This window comes from Anguilla rostrata, unplaced genomic scaffold (assembly GCF_018555375.3).
Source record: "Anguilla rostrata isolate EN2019 unplaced genomic scaffold, ASM1855537v3 scaf1087, whole genome shotgun sequence".
Taxonomy (NCBI): Eukaryota; Metazoa; Chordata; class Actinopteri; order Anguilliformes; family Anguillidae; genus Anguilla; species Anguilla rostrata.
The window spans coordinates 4,464-24,877 of NW_026986427.1; the positions used below are offsets into that span (position 1 = coordinate 4,464).

The window sequence follows — 20,414 nt, forward strand, 5'->3', positions numbered from 1 at the left end:
TGCTCCATCAACTACTGAATCCCCAAGCACAACAAGCCCTCCAAAAACAACAATGGCCCAAATTACAAGTGCACCAACAACTACTGAATCCTTTACCATTACAAACCTTCCAACAACCACTAGTTTTTGGATGACAACAAGTGCTCACACAGAAACTGAAGCCCCTACCACAACAAGCCTTCCAACAACAACAATTGCCCCCCCTCCAACAGCAATTATATCTCCGACCGAAACAAGTGCTCTAGCAACGACTGGAGCCGTTTCCACCACAAGCCCCCCAACAACAATTATACTTCTGAGTAGAACAAGTGCTCGAACAACAGCAGCCTTTACTCCAACAAGCCCTCCAAGAAATATTATAGACCCCACCACAACAAGGGTTGAAACAAGAACTGAAGCCACAACCTCAATACATTTTCAAGCATCTTCAACAAAAGGAGCTACCCTCTTCCCAGTTGTAACAAATTCTGTAGTTTCTTCAACAACAACTGCTGCCCCTCTCACAAATTTGCCAGCATTCACAACAACTTCGGCTGTTGTTACAGAACATCCTCAACCAGCAACAGAAATGCCCATTGTTCTACCCACAGTTGCATCAACATTTGCTAAAACAATGACTACCACAGAAGGTGCACCTGTCACTGATGGAACAAATTATCCAGCATCTTCAGCAACTTCAGCTATTGTTACAGCAATTTCTCAAGCAGCCACAAGAAGTGTTGCTAACATTTCACAAGCACCAACATTTGCGGGAAGAGTTACCACGAAAACAGCTCCACGTATGATGTATGTTTCCATAATCATCTTTTATACTTGAGTTCCTACCTTGAAATAATTTCTCTGTCAAATCAGTGGGTTGCTGGACTTCTAATCCTAATGTCATCTCCATGTGTTTCTGCAGTGTGGGTCCAGTGTTTATCTTTGTCCGACTTGTGTTCCACACCAACCACACCATCCCCAGTGAGAGCGATGTTCTCGCAAAGGGCAGTCCTTTCTTGAATGGTGATGAAATCCGGCTGAATGATACCGTGAGGGTGCAGAATCTCACATATGAGCGTACGTCACACATCCACACACCCCGTCTTTGCCACTGTCCCTTGGCATTTTTCAGCCATCTTTATTTCAGTACTTTCATTGGACCTTATTTAAAAAGTGCAGCAAGAATATTATTTAATATCATATTATCTTTTTATCATTTTATAGAATGTGACTCTGTCAATAGATTATTTATTGAAGTTGAGATTTCTTCATACAGAGACATCGTTACAGATAATGGTGTTTACACGTAAAACATTTACCTCAATTGTACAAACTGAATGCTTTGACATGTTACAATAAAAAGTCAAACCCAAATTTGTTTGTGAAGAATTTCCTTCCAATCATTTCTTTTTCAGGATTGTCAGACAATTCCTTCGCTTTGAGACTGGCCTACAAGATCAATGACGTGAGCTTTCCAGAGAATGTAGAACTCAGGACGGAGACGCAAGCACGCATTCAGGACTCGGTCAACAAGCTGGTAAGCCTCGCCTGACGGCATCCAGCACAGTAAAGTAGCAATAAACAGACTTTAATTGTAGACCAGAGCATTCTCTGTAGAGACCCTGACAGTACTAAACTAGTGTCCTGCTGTAACAGTCTGATGATAGTTCTCTCAGCTTTCCGAATTGAAGTTTATTCTGCTGCCATCTTTCTGTAGATGGTTTGGTAAATTCAGTCATGCCTGCTGTAGGTTCTGCTGTTTTTTTTTTTAACATCATTCCTTAATGGTTACCTGGAGGACTCTTCATTGGATATGTCATGTGGATATAAATTACTCTTAAATGTATGAGTTATTCTGTGGCTTAAGGATTAATGTACACATGCCAGTTACACTGTAGACAACTGGTCAGCAGAGTACTATCTTTACTGCTAAATTCAAGGTTTTTTAATCATGACATGAACGAATAGTACGCTGAATATCAGGGTTCTTTGTCATATGATAAAGAAATCAAAGCTCATGTACCAGTGAGCATGATTGTTTAATTTGTTGATCATTTTGACTCACCTATTTATTTCTCTTTCAACCTGCAGATGAACGGATTGCTGATTAAACCTAATGCAAGTCCTTTCACCTTCCCACAAGCAAACTTTACGTAAGTTTCAATCCTGGGACATCTGGGATGACTGTGCCTGAAAATATTCATTTCACTTACAATATCTTCATGGCGACAAGTTGCAAATTCATCCTTGTGGCAAAATCTACAAAAGTGCATTTGATGAGCACGGTGCAAACTTCCTAAATTTGGACTTTTCACATCTTTCTGCAGCCACCTGCCCAATGAGATTCGTGCCAATGTGGAGTATGTCTATCAGGAAGGTGACATCAACCAACCAAGCAACTTCCTGGCTGCGATACTGGCAGTTAGTGGTAAGTTTGCCCTGGCACCCATCATCTCATACTGAAAATCATGCTGTTCTTACATCATAAAACATGACTTTCTGTAGTTCAACTCATGATATTGTATTTGATAGAGTGACCTTCTCATTTTGTCAGAACTGAGCACTCACAGGTGTACATCTTCCAAGATCACGGTTCACTTTCTGTTCAGATTACGTGTTGTTTGCAAGATTGTGAATTCACCGAAGCTCGTGTTCCAGTGGAAAGAACAGCTGTGTGTTTTTAAAAATAAATTCTTCTGCTGGTGCTGCACCATTACTGAAAATGAGCCTTTTTGCTGGATGACGTTCCTGCTTGGTTCATTTCAGTGTCTCATTGTTTCCGTGCTTTAAGGTCCTACAAGCAGTACAGTTTCCCCTGTGATTGCCACAACGAATTCTCCAGCAGTGACCACCACAGCATCTCCACGTACAGTGTATGTATCCATCTTTATGTTTGGTTTTAGTGTTGGGGTCCTCCTTGTGAAATCATTTCTCTGTCAAATCTGTGGTTTGCTGGACTTCTAATACTTAAGTCATCTCCATGTGTTTCTGCAGTGTGGGTCCAGTGTTTGTCTTTGTCCGACTTGTGTTCCACACCAACAACACCGTCCCCAGTGAGAGCGATGTTCTCGCAAAGGGCAGTCCTTTCTTGAATGGTGATGAAATCCGGCTGAATGATACCGTGAGGGTGCAGAATCTCACATATGAGCGTACGTCACACATCCACACACCCCGTCTTTGCCACTGTCCCTTGGCATTTTTCAGCCATCTTTATTTCAGTACTTTCATTGGACCTTATTTAAAAAGTGCAGCAAGAATATTATTTAATATCATATTATCTTTTTATCATTTTATAGAATGTGACTCTGTCAATAGATTATTTATTGAAGTTGAGATTTCTTCATACAGAGACATCGTTACAGATAATGGTGTTTGCACGTAAAACATTTACCTCAATTGTACAAACTGAATGCTTTGACATGTTACAATAAAAAGTCAAACCCAAATTTTTTTGTGAAGAATATCCTTCCAATCATTTCTTTTTCAGGATTGTCAGACAATTCCTTCGCTTTGAGACTGGCCTACAAGATCAATGACGTGAGCTTTCCAGAGAATGTAGAACTCAGGACGGAGACGCAAGCACGCATTCAGGACTCGGTCAACAAGCTGGTAAGCCTCGCCTGACGGCATCCAGCACAGTAAAGTAGCAATAAACAGACTTTAATTGTAGACCAGAGCATTCTCTGTAGAGACCCTGACAGTACTAAACTAGTGTCCTGCTGTAACAGTCTGATGATAGTTCTCTCAGCTTTCCGAATTGAAGTTTATTCTGCTGCCATCTTTCTGTAGATGGTTTGGTAAATTCAGTCATGCCTGCTGTAGGTTCTGCTGTTTTTTTTTTTAACATCATTCCTTAATGGTTACCTGGAGGACTCTTCATTGGATATGTCATGTGGATATAAATTACTCTTAAATGTATGAGTTATTCTGTGGCTTAAGGATTAATGTACACATGCCAGTTACACTGTAGACAACTGGTCAGCAGAGTACTATCTTTACTGCTAAATTCAAGGTTTTTTAATCATGACATGAACGAATAGTACGCTGAATATCAGGGTTCTTTGTCATATGATAAAGAAATCAAAGCTCATGTACCAGTGAGCATGATTGTTTAATTTGTTGATCATTTTGACTCACCTATTTATTTCTCTTTCAACCTGCAGATGAACGGATTGCTGATTAAACCTAATGCAAGTCCTTTCACCTTCCCACAAGCAAACTTTACGTAAGTTTCAATCCTGGGACATCTGGGATGACTGTGCCTGAAAATATTCATTTCACTTACAATATCTTCATGGCGACAAGTTGCAAATTCATCCTTGTGGCAAAATCTACAAAAGTGCATTTGATGAGCACGGTGCAAACTTCCTAAATTTGGACTTTTCACATCTTTCTGCAGCCACCTGCCCAATGAGATTCGTGCCAATGTGGAGTATGTCTATCAGGAAGGTGACATCAACCAACCAAGCAACTTCCTGGCTGCGATACTGGCAGTTAGTGGTAAGTTTCTCCTGGCACTCATCAACTCATGCTGAAAATCATGCTGTCCTTGCATCATGAAACATGATTTGCTGTAGTTTAATAAAATTGTATTTGATAGAGTGACCTTCTCATTGTGTCATCTCTGACCACTCACAGATGTACAGCTGCGCACATTACTTTTTACTCCCTGTTCAGATTATACGTGTTGTAAGCAAGATTTTGAATTCCATGAAGGGCGTGTTAGAGTGGAAAAGACAGCTGTGGTGTTTTCCTAGAAATTCACCTGTTACAGCTCCAACATCACTGAAAACCGTTCTGTCCAGACTACATATGTTGTTTGCAGGTTTGTTATTTCACTGAGGTGCATGTCACGGTAAAAATTACTTGTGCGTTTCCTGGAAATCCACCTTCTGGAGCTGAAAAGCAGGCTTTTAGCTGGGTGCAATTCCTGCCCGCTAGTTTTAATCACTCATTGCGCCTGCACTTTCAGGTCTGGCCACCACCGCAGCCCCCACCACCACAAGCAGCCCTGTCCTCCTGCTGATCACAAGTACTGCAGGCAGGTTCCCTGGATGGGCCCTGGCCATCATTATCCCCTGCGGTATCGCCATCATCCTCCTCCCCTTCTGGATCCTCCTTTGTGTAAGTACTGCGGTGTGTGTGTGTGTGTGTGTGTGTGTGTCGGAACTTTCTTCTTCTGTCTCAGTGAGCCACTCCCCTGTATTTGAGGTAGCACTCCCTCTCTTGCTCTGACTTTCACTTTGTGTTACGGTGTGTGCTCTCTCTCTCTCTCTCTCTCTCTCTCTCTCTCTCTCTCTCTCTTTCTGACGTTCTCTGCCTCTGTGTTGCAGTGCCTGCTGTGTGGTTGCTGTGCGGCCATTAAGAGACGTTGGCGCAGGAGGCAGGCCTACCACATACAGCAGTATGTCACGCATCCCATGTGAGAGGGTGGAGCTTGGACGTTCAGCTGGAATCTGAAAACCAAGTTTTATTATGATTGATGTTTTATTATAATGTTCTTACACATATGATACATAGCAACTGCATGGCTGGATGGTGTAAGATATTTATCTTTATTTATTAATATGGGTTAAATATGAGAATTATCCTAAATTCTCAGCTATGTTATACCCAGGTATTCAAATGTAAATCTGCATGTATTTATCTTTCTATGAAGCATTATTTTTATTTAATTAAAGGTTAACTATGTATTGCATGTTGCAAAGTCAATGCAATATTGATGCAATTTGTTAGGTTTAATCAATTATCATTTGACATGTAATTTAAAGTTTACAAATGAAAATGATTTAAATCCTTATGTTTATTTTACTATATACATCTCTCCAACTGTATTTAAAATGAAAATGTACTGAATATGTGCAGGAGTTACAAAACTATTCCAGGCTGTAATTGTACATACTGGAATAAATAATACTGTTTATTATTACAAGTATTTTAAAACCAACTGTTGATATTAGATCAATTTTTAACTTATTGTATGTTTATTTTTCAAAATAATAAAAAGATTATATTTTGTTATTCTGTTTATAATGGTATGTAGTAATCATCTGTACTGTGGGTTCTAAATAAAGATTAGTTAATTTTTTTACAACCTTGTTTACATGGTTTTTTATTTGACATTAGCATGGGAACATTCAACAGAACATCAGAATTTACATGCCAGGTCCAGGATGAGGGGAATCTCACAAGAAGACTTTTTCCACTATCACTAAGAAAAGGAATACAAACTAACATCTTTACTTTTCATCCATCCATCCATTATCCATACCCGCTTATCCTGGTCAGGGTCGCGGGAGGTGCTGGAGCCTATCCCAGCATGCATTGGGTGAGAGGCAGGAATACACAGGGATCAATAAGTCACACACACACACACCCAGGGCAATTTTGACTTTCCAATTAACCAATTATGTCTCTGGGAGGAAACCAGACTACAGGGAGGAAACCCACACATACATGGGGGAGAACATGCAAACTCCACTCAGAAAGGTTCAGGCCGAGATTCAAATCAAGGACCTTCTTGCTGTGAGGCAACAGTGCTACCCAGTGCACCATCGCACTCCGTACCTTTCCGAGCACATCCTGACACCAAAGTATGAGACAAATAAGTTTAGCAGTGTTAATTGCTTAACAATTGTACCATCATCCTCTCCTGGTGTGAGCTTGGAATACTTTTATAAATATAAGACTAAAGGAGTGTCATGCACTCCAAAAGCCATACAAAGTTCTTACAAATCCATATCTATCTTCAAAATGTGGAAAGCTGATTACGGTTCCATTTTGGTTCAAGAAAAAATCTGGGACACTTGAGGCCTAATCCTCATACAGCCAGACACACAGAACTTATAATCAAATGCCTATAATCAGACATTTCATTTAAACACTTTCTCAGCGTGTTACTTTGCTTCATAAATCTCTAAAAGGACTTTTTTTTTTTACAAACATATAATTAATTAATTCATTAATAATAATAATAACAACAACAACAATAATAACAATAACAATAACAATAATAATAATAATAATAGTAATAATAATGACAATAATAATAATAATATGTTTGTAAAAATCCTTTTCGAGTTTTATGAAGCAAAGCAACCCATTTACCTGTTAGAGAGTGTGTAATTCACAGAGGCATAGACAGTACCCAAAACCATTGAGCAATGGGTGGGTCCATAAACCTTCTTCCATGAGAGGGCTGTGACTTGTTTTGTCAGCAGCAGACAAATATTCATTAACTTTTGCTCCCTACGTCCCAAATTGTGCCCAGGCAAGTAAGGACCTAACATACAAAACTTGGGCTTAATTTGCTTCTGTGGGATCCCTAGCACTGCAGTTAACTGTTCTTAACTGAACGTTCTAATGCTGATGCAATTGAACACTTAAAAAACATTCCAAAAAAACTACTCTTAACCTTGGGAATAGGCCAGGGAAGAGTGGTGACGGAACATTTTGGAAGAGGCAGAGTAGATTGGGGAAGTTCAAGATATTAATTTTAGTTGAGAAATATAAAAAGTATAGGTGCATATTTTCAGTGTGCAAACAATCTGTATGCCCGGCTTTGTAACGTGTTTAACCACATGAAAAAGAGAAACTTGAATGGGTGCATTACTCCTCTCCTCGATACTAAAGGGCATTATTGAGGATTTAGAATTTTTGACTTTCCTGATATTACCAGATCTCTCCATCAAATCCAGTTGGGCTGGGGCAGATCTGCTCAAGTCTCTCAAAAACAGGATGACGTCAGCCACATAAAGGGTTATGCAGTGTTCTAGCTGTCCTATGCTGAGACCTGCGATCTCTGTATGTGAATTGTGATCTTATCACAATTGCCAACGGCTCGATAGCTAACATAAATAAAAATAGTGACAGAGGACACCCCTCTCTGCACCCTCAGTTGATTCTGATTGGCCACAATGAAGTACAATTTCTCCCTGCCTCAGCATATAGATCCTTTTATAAAAGTCTAACCCATTTACAGAAATTTGCCCCACCCAAATCTCTCCATGACTTCAAACAGATAGGGCCATTCAACCCTGTCAAAGGCATTCTTTGGTGTCTTATAATAGGAAAGTTGTGTCTGGTGTTCTCTTCTGGGTGTGGAGAATATTTAACACCCTCCTCACATTGTGAAAGCCGATGTAAGACTATTATTATGGGTGACATCATCGGTGATTGGCACTCAGGGATGAACCTATTTTGCTCTCTCTATTCAATATATGGGACTAAATGTTCGAGTCTCTTAGTTAAGATTTTACAAAGCACTTATGAAATAAGAATTCAAGAGACGTATGGGTCTGAGGCTTTAACATTTGTCTTTCGGTTTCCCCGGTTTTGGCAAAACAGTGATTAGGAACCCCATAGGTAGACCATCTGGCCACACCCCTTTACCAGATTTGCATCAGATATTTTCTCTAATGTCAGTTTTTCCCCTTGCATCTAACTGGATGGCTCTGGGGTACCAGGCGTATTGAGACCATCTGAGAAATGGGTTTTAGTTTGCAAATCCAGCAGCCTCCTGCAGCTGAAACAGCCGCACGCACTGATTAGATTGTAAATTCTGTGTACGCCAGAATCCACAACAACATAGAAATTTATGAACCGTGAAAAGGTGAAAATGTGTGTTAGGACCCGGCTGTCTAGGGGTGTTGTAAAATGGGGTCCGCATTACATTACATTACATTACAGGCATTTAGCAGACGCTTTTATCCAGAGCGACTTACACAACTTTTACATAGCATTTTTACATTGTATTCATTAATACAGCCGGATATATACTGAAGCAATTTCGGTTAAGTACCTTGCCCAGGCTATAAACAGTATGTACTAATATATATATATATATATATACACGGACATATGCACACACACACACACAACTGAGGATTGGGATCCTGAGTGTTGCCAAAGAAAATAAAATAACAAAAGCAAATGAAGATAGCTAGAAACAAAAGTAGAAGAAGACTACCTATCTTGAGATTCAGATCAATAGCCTACCTACTATTCTAACTAACAAACTTAAATACAGAGGGAGACAACACTCCTAGACTAGTGTGTCTATACAGTAAAAACTAATACTACGTGAAAGTGTACAGAGGCGTCTGTCTTACTTGTCCCAGTGTCTCAACGCGGCGGACAAAAGAGACATAGACAAACATATCTCTACGCATCCTCCAGACCGTGTGTACAAACTGAGGCTTTTAAATTCATAAAGGGGATCAACAAAGTGAACTACAAGAGATTCTTCAGTTGAGTTCTGTTAGTAGAATGAGGGGACATAAATGGAACTTATTCCATTCCATACAGACAATAGGAACAGTTTTTTTCACACAGAGAGTAGTCAATGTATGGAATAGCCTGCCAGGTCGCATAGTAGAGGCAGAAACTCTGGGGATTTTCAAGACTAGGTTTGATACAGTGTTAGATACTATCGTCATTATGTTGTGCTATGTTATGTTAAACTATTCATTGTGGATGTCCAGCTGTATTAAGCATGAGATAGATTTTCCATCTGTCAATAGCTGTGGTATCTGAAGAACATAAGCAACAACAATATCTGAATAATATAGACAAAATTCCAACAAAAAATGCCATTAATACATACATGCCATTAATGTGGATTAATGTGGGTTGTATTAACATACATACACAAAGTATAATAATCAAAAGGAAGCTTCTGAAACATAGGCTGATATTCACATTAGTAACAGAGCTGAGATGTTAAACTATTGTGTTCAACCAACAGAAAATGAGCTAAATGTAAATAGTTACATGACACTACAAAGTAAAAAATGTATTTAAAATCAATTGCATGTGATTGCAGTAGCAAAAAAAATAAAAAAATATATATGCAAATTGCTCTACAGCTGTGCAATATTAACTCATTATAGACGTGACTATAAAAACTTATGCGTGAGCAAGGGACCGAGCACTGTTGTCAGACTTTGCGAAAGTAACGATACACAGCGAGAACATTCTTGCTCTTCAGGATAAGTCAATACCTTTTACCCAGAGCTCTGTCGCAGCTTGCCAATATTTTGTTTTTCAGGACACAGTACTGTCGATGGAACCAAACAATAGTTGTGTGCTTGCCTGCACCTTCGTCACCAGCCTTTTAATTCATATAATTCTTTTTACTCTGCCATTTTTTTTTTTACTTCTGCCATCATGTTTGTTTTTTACTACAATGATAATTACATTACTTAGCAGCATTTTACTGCCATTTCAAAGTGATTTAATTACCAAAATGAGATTAGTGACCGTATAAGCAGAATTGATGGGACTTCCCTGGGTGGAGTCCTAAAGCGCATTCATGTACGCGTGCTTTTAGGGATATTTGTGACCTAAAAATGCAACATGCGTATGTGGGATTTACGAAACTTTTTTCATTCGTATGCATATTTTATGAACCATGCTTATGCACAGATGAGTAACTGGTCCTACAATGAAATTTAGGACGAAATTCATGTAAATTCTATGCATGATGGCCCTTAATTGGAGCTATATGATTTTTTCTAAACGACACTGAATGTCTCGTTTATTACAACAGGTTCTACTATAGGATCCCCTTCATCGGTTTTTTAATGTTATAACAGATCTTTCTGCTTGTAGTTTCTTTATACACTGTGCTAAAGTCTCTGAATGTTTTTCTCCCTGATCAAAGAATGACTGCTGAAATCTTTCTGCAGTTGCCTCAGAGACTGATAATTCTTCAGATTGTACTTTTAGAAGCAGTAGTTCTTGATAAACTTCAGAATAAGGTTTCTGAAAATGACTGAAAGTTGACTTCAACATTGTGAACTTTTATCAAGATGTTTTGAATTTGGAGCTTGTGAAGTTAATAGTGTGACCCTTAATAAAGGATTTAAATGCCTCCCTTTTGGTACAGGAAGATATTTTGTGAAGTTTTAAAAAATCACTCACCATCCACTTTATTAGGTAAACCAATCTAGTTTCAAGGAGGACCTTGTTTTGCCTCATTCTTCATGCATGGATTCAACAAGGTGCATCTTTGCCTGCAACAATAGGTCTAACTGTAGTGACCCAGCCTGTTCAAACTGGTTTTACAGTGTGCGTAAAAGCACAGATTCCATTCATGTGAGAATAATCAGCTCCTTTGCTCGCACCAGCCATGTCAGGGTCTTCATCACCCTTATGAACTGTTTTTGGACCTCTAATGATGAAACACAACAAACACCCATGATAGCGAGCTATCATGGAAGCCTGCTTTGGTATGCAGACACAAATCATAAAACAGTCTAACAAAAGAACACTTTTATCACAGAGTAATGTTAAAAATACACGCACACATACACATATGTAATTATATATATATATGTATATATATATATATATATATATATATATATTCAAATCAGTGGGAATCACAGGTCAAAAGTGATAGGCTCTGATATCCCAGATGAGGTGTAAAGTATGATTAAGTTGCATTTTGATGATATCTTGATTACTGATCACAGGAATTCTTATCCAGGGCGACTTCCACAACTTTTTTTATTATTATTTTTTTTAAACAACTTTTACATTTCCGTTTGCATCCATTTATACAGCTGGGCAATGCAGGTTAAGTACCTTGCTCAGGGGTGTAAAATGGCAGTGTCCTACCTGGGAATAGAACCAGTGACCTTTAGGTAACAAGACCAGCTCCTTACCCATTATACTACATTATGCTACACTGCCGCTCGGTTTGAAGGGACCTCCTTTCAAGCGGAATTGTGTTCAAGTCCACACGCCTTCATAGCAAATAACAACCTCTTTGATCCCATTGGCATGCATATGCCTATTCTTGGTTTATTTTTGGCAAGGTTTTTGCTCATCCTACACATACGCAATTAATACACCCTGTCCTATGAGTCAGACGTAGCAGCTATAGTCACATCACTTAGAAATGTACACCCCTTGAACCCACCCTAATATGTTGAGCGCACCTTTAAAATACCTCCCTTTGGATACCAACCGCCAGAACGCTAATTCATCGCACTGAAGTTCAGTTGCGCTTTGCACTTCGACGGAGTGACTGTACACTAGAAAGATTTTCAAATCGAAGCAAACTAGTGGATTCTGCTTTCCAGACCAGAGAGATATGTACTTTGGAAAGAAGAGGGGGTGAGTTTGACTACATGAACTGAAGAGGGTAGACAGATTATATTATCAATGAATGTTTATATTTTTTTGAATATGATATCACTTAGACTACAGAATCAATTGAGCTGATTTTAGAGAGTGCATAAAATATGAGAAACAACTTTTGCAGAAAAGGGATGAGATTATGGGGACATTATTTTATCAGACCATATGTTGGAGTTTTGCAGATAGAATCTATGCTTGTTGGTCTTGTGGATATAATTACTGGATGGTAATAGGAAACAATTATCAATTTACAATTTTAAAACAATGAAAGGTACAGAAATAACATATTTAATTTGATCAGTTTCTCACACAGTCAAAACAGATCAGTCATAATATCTTCACCATTGTGATAAAAAGTCTCTACCTATCCACGTTGGTTTGGGGGAATATTGAGAGACATGTCACCCTCAATATTTTCATATGAATTAATTGCTGGACTTGCTGGCTTGTGAGACGTGACCTTTGACTACACCAGAGTAGATGGTACAGTCTTCCACAAAAGCTGAAATGGATGATGTTTTGATTTATTTGGAAAATGTATTCATTATTGCTTTGGAGAGATCTCCTGCCCAACCTAATTGTGTTCAAGTCCACAAGCCTTCAATAGCAAATAACAATTTCTTTGTTCTCATTGGAATGTGTATGCCTATTCTTGGTTTATTTTTGGAAAAGTTCTTGCTTAATTTATGGTATGTACGCAATTAATACACCCTGTCCTATGAGTTTGACGTAGTAGCTGTAGTCCCATCACTTAGAAATGTACACCCATTGAACCCACCCTAATATGTTGAGCGCACCTTTAAAATACCTCCCTTCGGATACCAACCGCCAGAACGCTAATTCATCGCACTGAAGTTCAGTTGCGCTTTCTACTTTGACGGAGTGACTGTACATTAGAAAGATTTTCAAATCGAAGAAAACTAGCAGTTTCTTCTTTCCGGACCAGAGAGATATGTACTTTGAAAGGAAGAGGGGGTGAGTTTGATTATATGAACTGAAGAGGGTAGACAGATTATATTATCAATGAATGTTTATATTTTTTTGAATATGATATCACTTAGACTACAGAATCAATTGAGCTGATTCTAGAGAGTGCATAAAATATGAGAAACAACTTTTGCAGAAAAGGGATGAGATTATGGGGACATTATTTCACATTGGTCTTGGAGGTATAATTACTGGCTGGTAATAGGAAAATATTATGAATGAGCAATTTTTCAGAAACATTGAAAGATACATAAATAATGTTTGATCTGTTTATTACAGGGTCAAAACAGATCAGTCATAATATCTCCTCCTTCATAATAAAAAGGCTCTACCCATCCGTGATGGTTTGGGGAAGATTGGGAGACATGTCACCCTCAATATTTTCATATGAATTAATAATTGGACGCACTAGCTTGTGAGACCTGAAATTTCACAACACTAGACTAGATGGTACAGTCTTCCCCAAAGTTTACATGAAACAGAGACCTATAGCTCTACCATTTGATTAGCCTATAGGGTTTCACAATTTTAAAAAAAGAAAAAAGAAATCTATAAAATGGAGATTTTGTTGACACCAAATGACTTATAGGGTGAATTTGGTTACTGAAAATGTGAGGTACTCTTTCAAAATAAATTTTTTTAGAATTAAAATAAAGTCTTTCAGCTTCAGACATTTTGCACTTCAAATTGAAAGCTTTAAGCATTGTGTCATGAGAAATAAACTCATTAAAATGAAAGATCTGCACTGGATACTAATTACAACTATTTTATTTGCAATTGGTTATCCAAGTGAAACATTCACATTTCAGGTCCAGAAAAAATGATAACTTCTGAGCTAACTAAGCTTATTTCACAAATAAATAAATAAATAAATAATGAAATAAGCAAATATACTTATACTAGCTCATATAGTCATAACAGTTTGGTGTAAGAAAAAGACTATAGCCTATAATATAAGCATTCCTTTAAGCACCAACTTCCTATCATTTTATTTTAATGTTATAGTTCTTATTTTAAAAAGTGTAGAATTCCCTTACAAAAAAATTCACTTGTGAAATTTGCCATTTCACATGTGAATCAAACATTTTCACATGTGAATCAAAATATTCACATGAAGAAAGAAAATGTCATGTAAACTAGACATATTAATGTGTGACTGGATTTTTTCAAATGTGAATGAAAATTTCCATGTGTGAAAAGAAAATATGTGACATGAAATCATGTAAAATTTGAATCTGCACGAGAATTTGACATTTTCACGTGAATAACTTGCAAATGTCAATAATAAAATCCTGAATACACAATAATTGGACACCCATTACTGTCAGATTGTGCACTTTTCTTTTTCTTTTTTAGTTTTTAGATTTTTTAAGTGGCAGTCCTTAACTGATGGCTGTATTTCTGTAACTTAATAATGCATTATAGACATCAGAGGAGGACAACCCTGTTATGTAGGTGACTAATCAACTGCAAATGAAAACCCACATATACTTTATACCTTTATTGCTTGACCAATATAACCATAAACCTTTCACTGTAAATCAAATTTTGTAGAAATAAGTCATTCATGACATTAATTGGTAAGGACAGGGTGAATAGTGGTTTGAAGAAATCGGGAACATCTTGTATCACAGTATGGCACAATCTATGGGATTATCTTGAACAGTATCTGAAATCATAAAAAAGTCATTGTAGCAGGCACAAATTAAGCATGTGCTGTCACGAATAGGCGATATATGTATTAAGGTTTCTACAACTCACTTAAAGCAAACAAAAAATGAATATATCTGCCTACAGAAGAAGGGAAAGCTATTTGGATAATCAGTGACATCTCTGTTTGCATGGCCATTGATTTATTTCCTCTGTTAGGTTTCCCTCTACATACCATGGAAGTAAAATGAAGAAAGCAATAAGCATCTTAATAACAGTGGGTAAGTCTGTTACCAAACTTTGTATTCATGATTCATGTTTTATTTTTGTTATTTGTCAAAAAATTTGAAGCGAAACACAAAGAAGTAAAAAAAGACATAGTTCCCATGGAAAAAAAAAACAATACATATTAATTTCTAGGAAAGCTAGAATTGTTTAGTTGGCACGAGCAAATATATTTAAAAGTCTGATATCGGTTCTCACTTGAATAATATTTGGCAGAATACTGTAATTACACAATCAAAAAAGAAAGATAGTTCAAAGCATCTTGAATAACAGCATATTTTTTTGAAAATGTTAACACTTAAAAAGTCAAAAAGATTTCTTAAAAATAATGGGATTCTTCTTAGAAAAGTACACCAGTAAAGAGTGAGAAAATTTAAAGATCCTAAATGTGAGACTTAAAATCCCTGCCGGAAAAAAATATAAATACAATAGACCAAAAGTGTTGTAATTTTAATATATGTGTGTGTATATATACCCAATGTAAAATGTACGCAAATAAACACATTTTCTCCTATTCCTTTGGTGACCAAAGTCTGTATTTCCTGGCAAATCAATGGAGCAACAGGAACAACGCAGGATCCAACAACAGCTACAGCCGCTACAACAACAAGCCCAGCAACAACAACTATAACCTCAACTACAACAACAAGCCTCCACACAAGCCTCAACAACACTATGTCAAACACCTAAGCCCAACAACACTAAACCCTACAACCACAGCATCCAACAACAACAATGCCCATCAACAAGTGCTCCAAAAACAACGAAGCCCCTACCACACAAGCCTCCATCAACAACAAGTGGTCAACAACAACAGAAGCCCCTACCAGCACAAGCCTCCAACAACAACAATTGCCCTGACAACAACCAGTGCTCCAACAACAACAGAATCCCCTACCACAACAAGCTCTCCAACAAATACGGCTCCAACTACAACAGGTGCTCCAACAACAACTGAAGCCCCTACCACCACAAGCCCTCCAACTACAACAATTGCCCCAACAACAACAAGTGCTCCAACAACAACTGAAGCCCCTACCACAACAAGCCTTCCATCAACAACAAGTGGTCAAACAACAACAGAAGCCCCTACCACCACAAGCCCTCCAACAACAACAATTGCCCCGACAACAACCAGTGCTCCAACAACAACAGAATCGCCCACCACAACAAGCCCTCCAACAACAACTATGGCTCCAACTACAACAAGTGCTCCAACAACAACAGAAGCCCCTACCACCACAAGCCCTCCAACAACAACAATTGCCCTGACAACAACCAGTGCTCCAACAACAACAGAATCACCTACCACAACAAGCCCTCCAACAACAACTAGTGCTCCAACAACAAGTGCTCCAACAACAACAGAAGCCCATACCACAACAAGCCCTCCAACAACAACTGCTCCAACAACAACAAGTGCTCCAACTACAACAGAAGCCCCAACCACCACAAGCCCTTTAACAACCACTATGGCTATGACTACAACAATTGCGCCAACAACAACTGAAGCCCCTACCACAACAAGCCCTCCAACAACAACTATGGATCCAACAACAACAAGTGCTCCAACAACAACAGAAGCCCCTACCACAACAAGCACTATGACTCCAACTACAACTAATGCTCCAACAACAACTGAAGCCCCTACAACCACAAGCCATCCAACAACAACAATTGCCCCGACTACAACAAGTGCTCCAAAAACAACTGAAGCCCCTACCACAACAAGCCTTCCATCAACAACAAGTGGTCAAACAACAACAGAAGCCCCTACCACCACAAGCCCTCCAACAACAACAATTGCCCAGACAACAACCAGTGCTCCAACAACAACAGAATCCCCTACCACAACAAGCTCTCCAACAACTACGGCTCCAACTACAACAGGTTCTCCAACAACATCTGAAGCCCCTACCACCACAAGCCGTCCAACAACAACAATTGCCACGACAACAAGCAGTGCTCCAACAACAACAGAATCACCCACCACAACAAGCCCTCCAACAACTACGGCTCCAACTACAACAAGTGATCCAACAACAACAGAATCACCTACCACAACAAGCTCTCCAACAACAACTACAGCTCCAACAACAACAAGTGCTCCAACAACAACAGAAGCCCCTACCACAACAAGCCCTCCAACAACAACTACGGCTCCAAAAACAACAAGTGCTCTAACAACAACAGAAGCCCCAACCACCACAAGCCGTCCAACAACCACTATGGCCCCGACTACAACAAGTGCTCCAACAACAACAGAATCCCCTACCACAACAAGCCCTTTAACAACCACTATGGCTATGACTACAACAATTGCGCCAACAACAACTGAAGCCCCTACCACAACAAGCCCTCCAACAACAACTATGGATCCAACAACAACAAGTGCTCCAACAACAGAAGCCCCAACCACCACAAGCCCTCCAACAACCACTATGGCCCTGACTACAACAAGTGCTCCAACAACAACAGAATCCCCTACCACAACAAGCCCGCCAACAACAACAAGTGGTTCAACAACAACAGAAGCCCGTACCAACACTAGCCCTCCAACAACAACAAATGGTGCAACAACAACAGAAGCCCCTACCACCACTAGCCCTCGAACAACAACAATAGCCCTGACAACAACCAGTGCTCCAACAACAACAGAATCCCCTACCACAACAAGCTCTCCAACAACTACGACTCAAACTACAACAGATTCTCCAACAACAACAGAATCACCTACCACAACAAGCTCTCCAACAACAACTACAGCTCCAACAACAACAAGTGCTCCAACAACGCCAGAAGCCCCTACCACGACAAGCCCTCCAACAACAACTACGGATCCAACAACAACAAGCCCTCCAACAACAACTATGGCCCCAACTACAGCAAGTGCTCCAACAACAACAAGTGGTCCAACAACAACAGAAGCCCCTACCACCACTAGCCCTCCAACAACAACAATAGCCCTGACAACAACCAGTGCTCCAACAACAACAGAATCCCCTACCACAACAAGCTCTCCAACAACTACGGCTCCAACTACAACAGGTTCTCCAACAACAACAGTATCACCTACCACAACAAGCTCTCCAACAACAACTACAGCTCCAACAACAACAAGTGCTCCAACAACAACAGAAGCCCCTACCACCACTAGCCCTCCAACAACAACAATAGCCCTGACAACAACCAGTGCTCCAACAACAACAGAATCCCCTACCACAACAAGCTCTCCAACAACTACGGCTCCAACTACAACAGGTTCTCCAACAACAACAGTATCACCTACCACAACAAGCTCTCCAACAACAACTACAGCTCCAACAACAACAAGTGCTCCAACAACAACAGAAGCCCCTACCACCACAAGCCCTCCAACAACAACTATGGATCCAACAACAACAAGTGCTCCAACCACAAAAGCCCCGACCACCACAAGCCCTCCAACCACCACTATGGCCCTGACTACAACAAGTGCTCCAACTACAACAGAAAACCCAACCACCACAAGCCCTTTAACAACCACTATGGCTATGACTACAACAATTGCGCCAACAACAACTGAAGCCCCTACCACAACAAGCCCTCCAACAACTACTATGGATCCAACAACAACAAGTGCTCCAACAACAGAAGCCCCAACCACCACAAGCCGTCCAACAACCACTATGGCCCTGACTACAACAAGTGCTCCAACAACAACAGAATCCCCTACCACAACAAGCCCGCCAACAACAACAAGTAGTTCAACAACAACAAAAGCCCCTACCACCACTAGCCCTCCAACAACAACAAATGGTCCAACAACAACAGAAGCCCCTACCACCAGTAGCCCTCCAACAACAACAATAGCCCTGACAACAACCAGTGCTCCAACAACAACAAATCCCCACCACAACAAGCTCTCCAAAACTACGGCTCCAACTACAACAGTTTCCAACAACAACAAACCTCACCTACCCAACAACAAGCTCTCCCAACCACACAACTACAGCTCCAACAACAACAAGTCTCACAACAACCAACAGAAGCCCCTACCACCACTAGCCCTCCAACAAAATCAATAGCCCTGACAACAACCAGTGCTCCAACAACAACAGAATCCCCTACCACAACAAGCTCTCCAAAAACTCCGGCACCAACTACAACAGGTTCTCCAACAACATCTGAAGCCCCTACCACCACAAGCCTTCCAACAACAACTATGGATCCAACAACAACAAGTGCACCAACCACAAAAGCCCCGACCACCACAAGCCCTCCAATAACCACTATGGCCCTGACTACAACAAGTGCTCCAACAACAACAGAATCCCCTACCACAACAAGCACTCCAACAACAAGTGGTTCAACAACAACAGAAGCCCCTACCACCACTAGCCCTCCAACAACAACAAGTGGTCCAACAACAACAGAAGCCCCTACCACCACTAGCCCTCCAACAACAACAAGTGGTTCAACAACAACAGAAGCCCCTACCACCACTAACCCGCCAACAACAACAATAGCCCTGACAACAACCAGTGCTCCAACAACAACAGAATCACCTACCACAACAAGCTCTCCAACAACAACTACAGCTCCAACAACAACAAGTGCTCCAACAACAACAGAAGCCCCTACCACGACAAGCCCTCCAACAACAACTATGGATCCAACAACAACAAGTGCTCCAACAACAGAAACCCCAACCACCAAAAGCCCTCCAACAACCTAGCCCACACAACAAGTGCTCCAACAACAACAGAATCCCCTACCACAACAAGCCCTCCAACAACAACAAGTGGTTCAACAACAACAGAAGCCCCTACCATCACAAGCCCTCCAACAGCAACTATGTATCCAACAACATCAAGTGCTCCAACAACAGAAGCCCCAACCACCACAAGCCCTCCAACAACCACTATGGCCCTGACTACAACAGGTTCTCCAACAACAACAGAATCACCTATCACAACAAGCTCTCCAACAACAACTACAGGTCCAACAACAACAAGTGCTCCAACAACAACAGAAGCCCCTACCACAACAAACCCTACAAGAACAACTATGGCCCTGAGAACAACCAGTGCTCCAACAACAACAGAATCCCCTACCACAACAAGCTCTCCAACAACTACGGCTCCAACTACAACAGGTTCTCCAACAACAAGAGAATCACCTACCAAAACAAGCTCTCCAACAACAACTACAGCTCCAACAACAACAAGTGCTCCAACAACAACAGAAGCCCCTAGCACCACTAGCCCTCCAACAACAACAATAGCCCTGACAACAACTAGTGCTCCAACAACAACAGAATCCCCTACCACAACAAGCTCTCCAAAAACTACGGCACCAACTACAACAGGTTCTCCAACAACAAC

The 20,414-nt window shown here is 40.1% G+C and overlaps 2 protein-coding genes across 2 annotated transcripts in view; both read left to right on the top strand.

Annotated features, from left to right (window-relative positions):
* Window positions 1-207: 207 nt before the first annotated feature.
* The window catches only part of LOC135247143 (uncharacterized), a gene marked incomplete at its 3' end in the record, with an annotated part of 33,666 nt that continues 13,459 nt past the window's right edge, over window positions 208-20,414 (top strand). Inside the window, exons 1-6 of the mRNA XM_064320426.1 lie at window positions 208-786; window positions 902-1,056; window positions 1,395-1,516; window positions 2,071-2,132; window positions 2,307-2,407; window positions 2,771-2,852. Of these exons, the coding sequence (XP_064176496.1) occupies window positions 569-786; window positions 902-1,056; window positions 1,395-1,516; window positions 2,071-2,132; window positions 2,307-2,407; window positions 2,771-2,852 (740 nt within the window). The remainder of the gene's footprint in view (window positions 787-901; window positions 1,057-1,394; window positions 1,517-2,070; window positions 2,133-2,306; window positions 2,408-2,770; window positions 2,853-20,414) is intronic.
* Window positions 15,932-20,285, top strand: LOC135247141 (mucin-2-like). Its single transcript, XM_064320424.1, has 4 exons — window positions 15,932-19,057; window positions 19,221-19,394; window positions 19,557-19,715; window positions 19,766-20,285. The coding sequence occupies exons 1-4, from the start codon at window positions 16,239-16,241 to the stop codon at window positions 20,283-20,285; spliced, it is 3,672 nt and encodes a 1,223-aa protein (XP_064176494.1). The 5' UTR covers window positions 15,932-16,238.

Excerpts from the sequence above, each read along its gene's own strand:
- LOC135247141 (XM_064320424.1), top strand. The coding sequence starts at position 16,239 with ATGGCTCCAACTACAACAAGTGCTCCAACAACAACAGAAGCCCCTACC. Across the intron at positions 19,058-19,220 it reads TACAGCTCCAACAACAACAA|CCCCTACCACCACAAGCCTT; the intron begins GTCTCACAACAA and ends CAACATCTGAAG. Across the intron at positions 19,395-19,556 it reads AAGCACTCCAACAACAAGTG|CCCTGACAACAACCAGTGCT; the intron begins GTTCAACAACAA and ends CAACAACAATAG.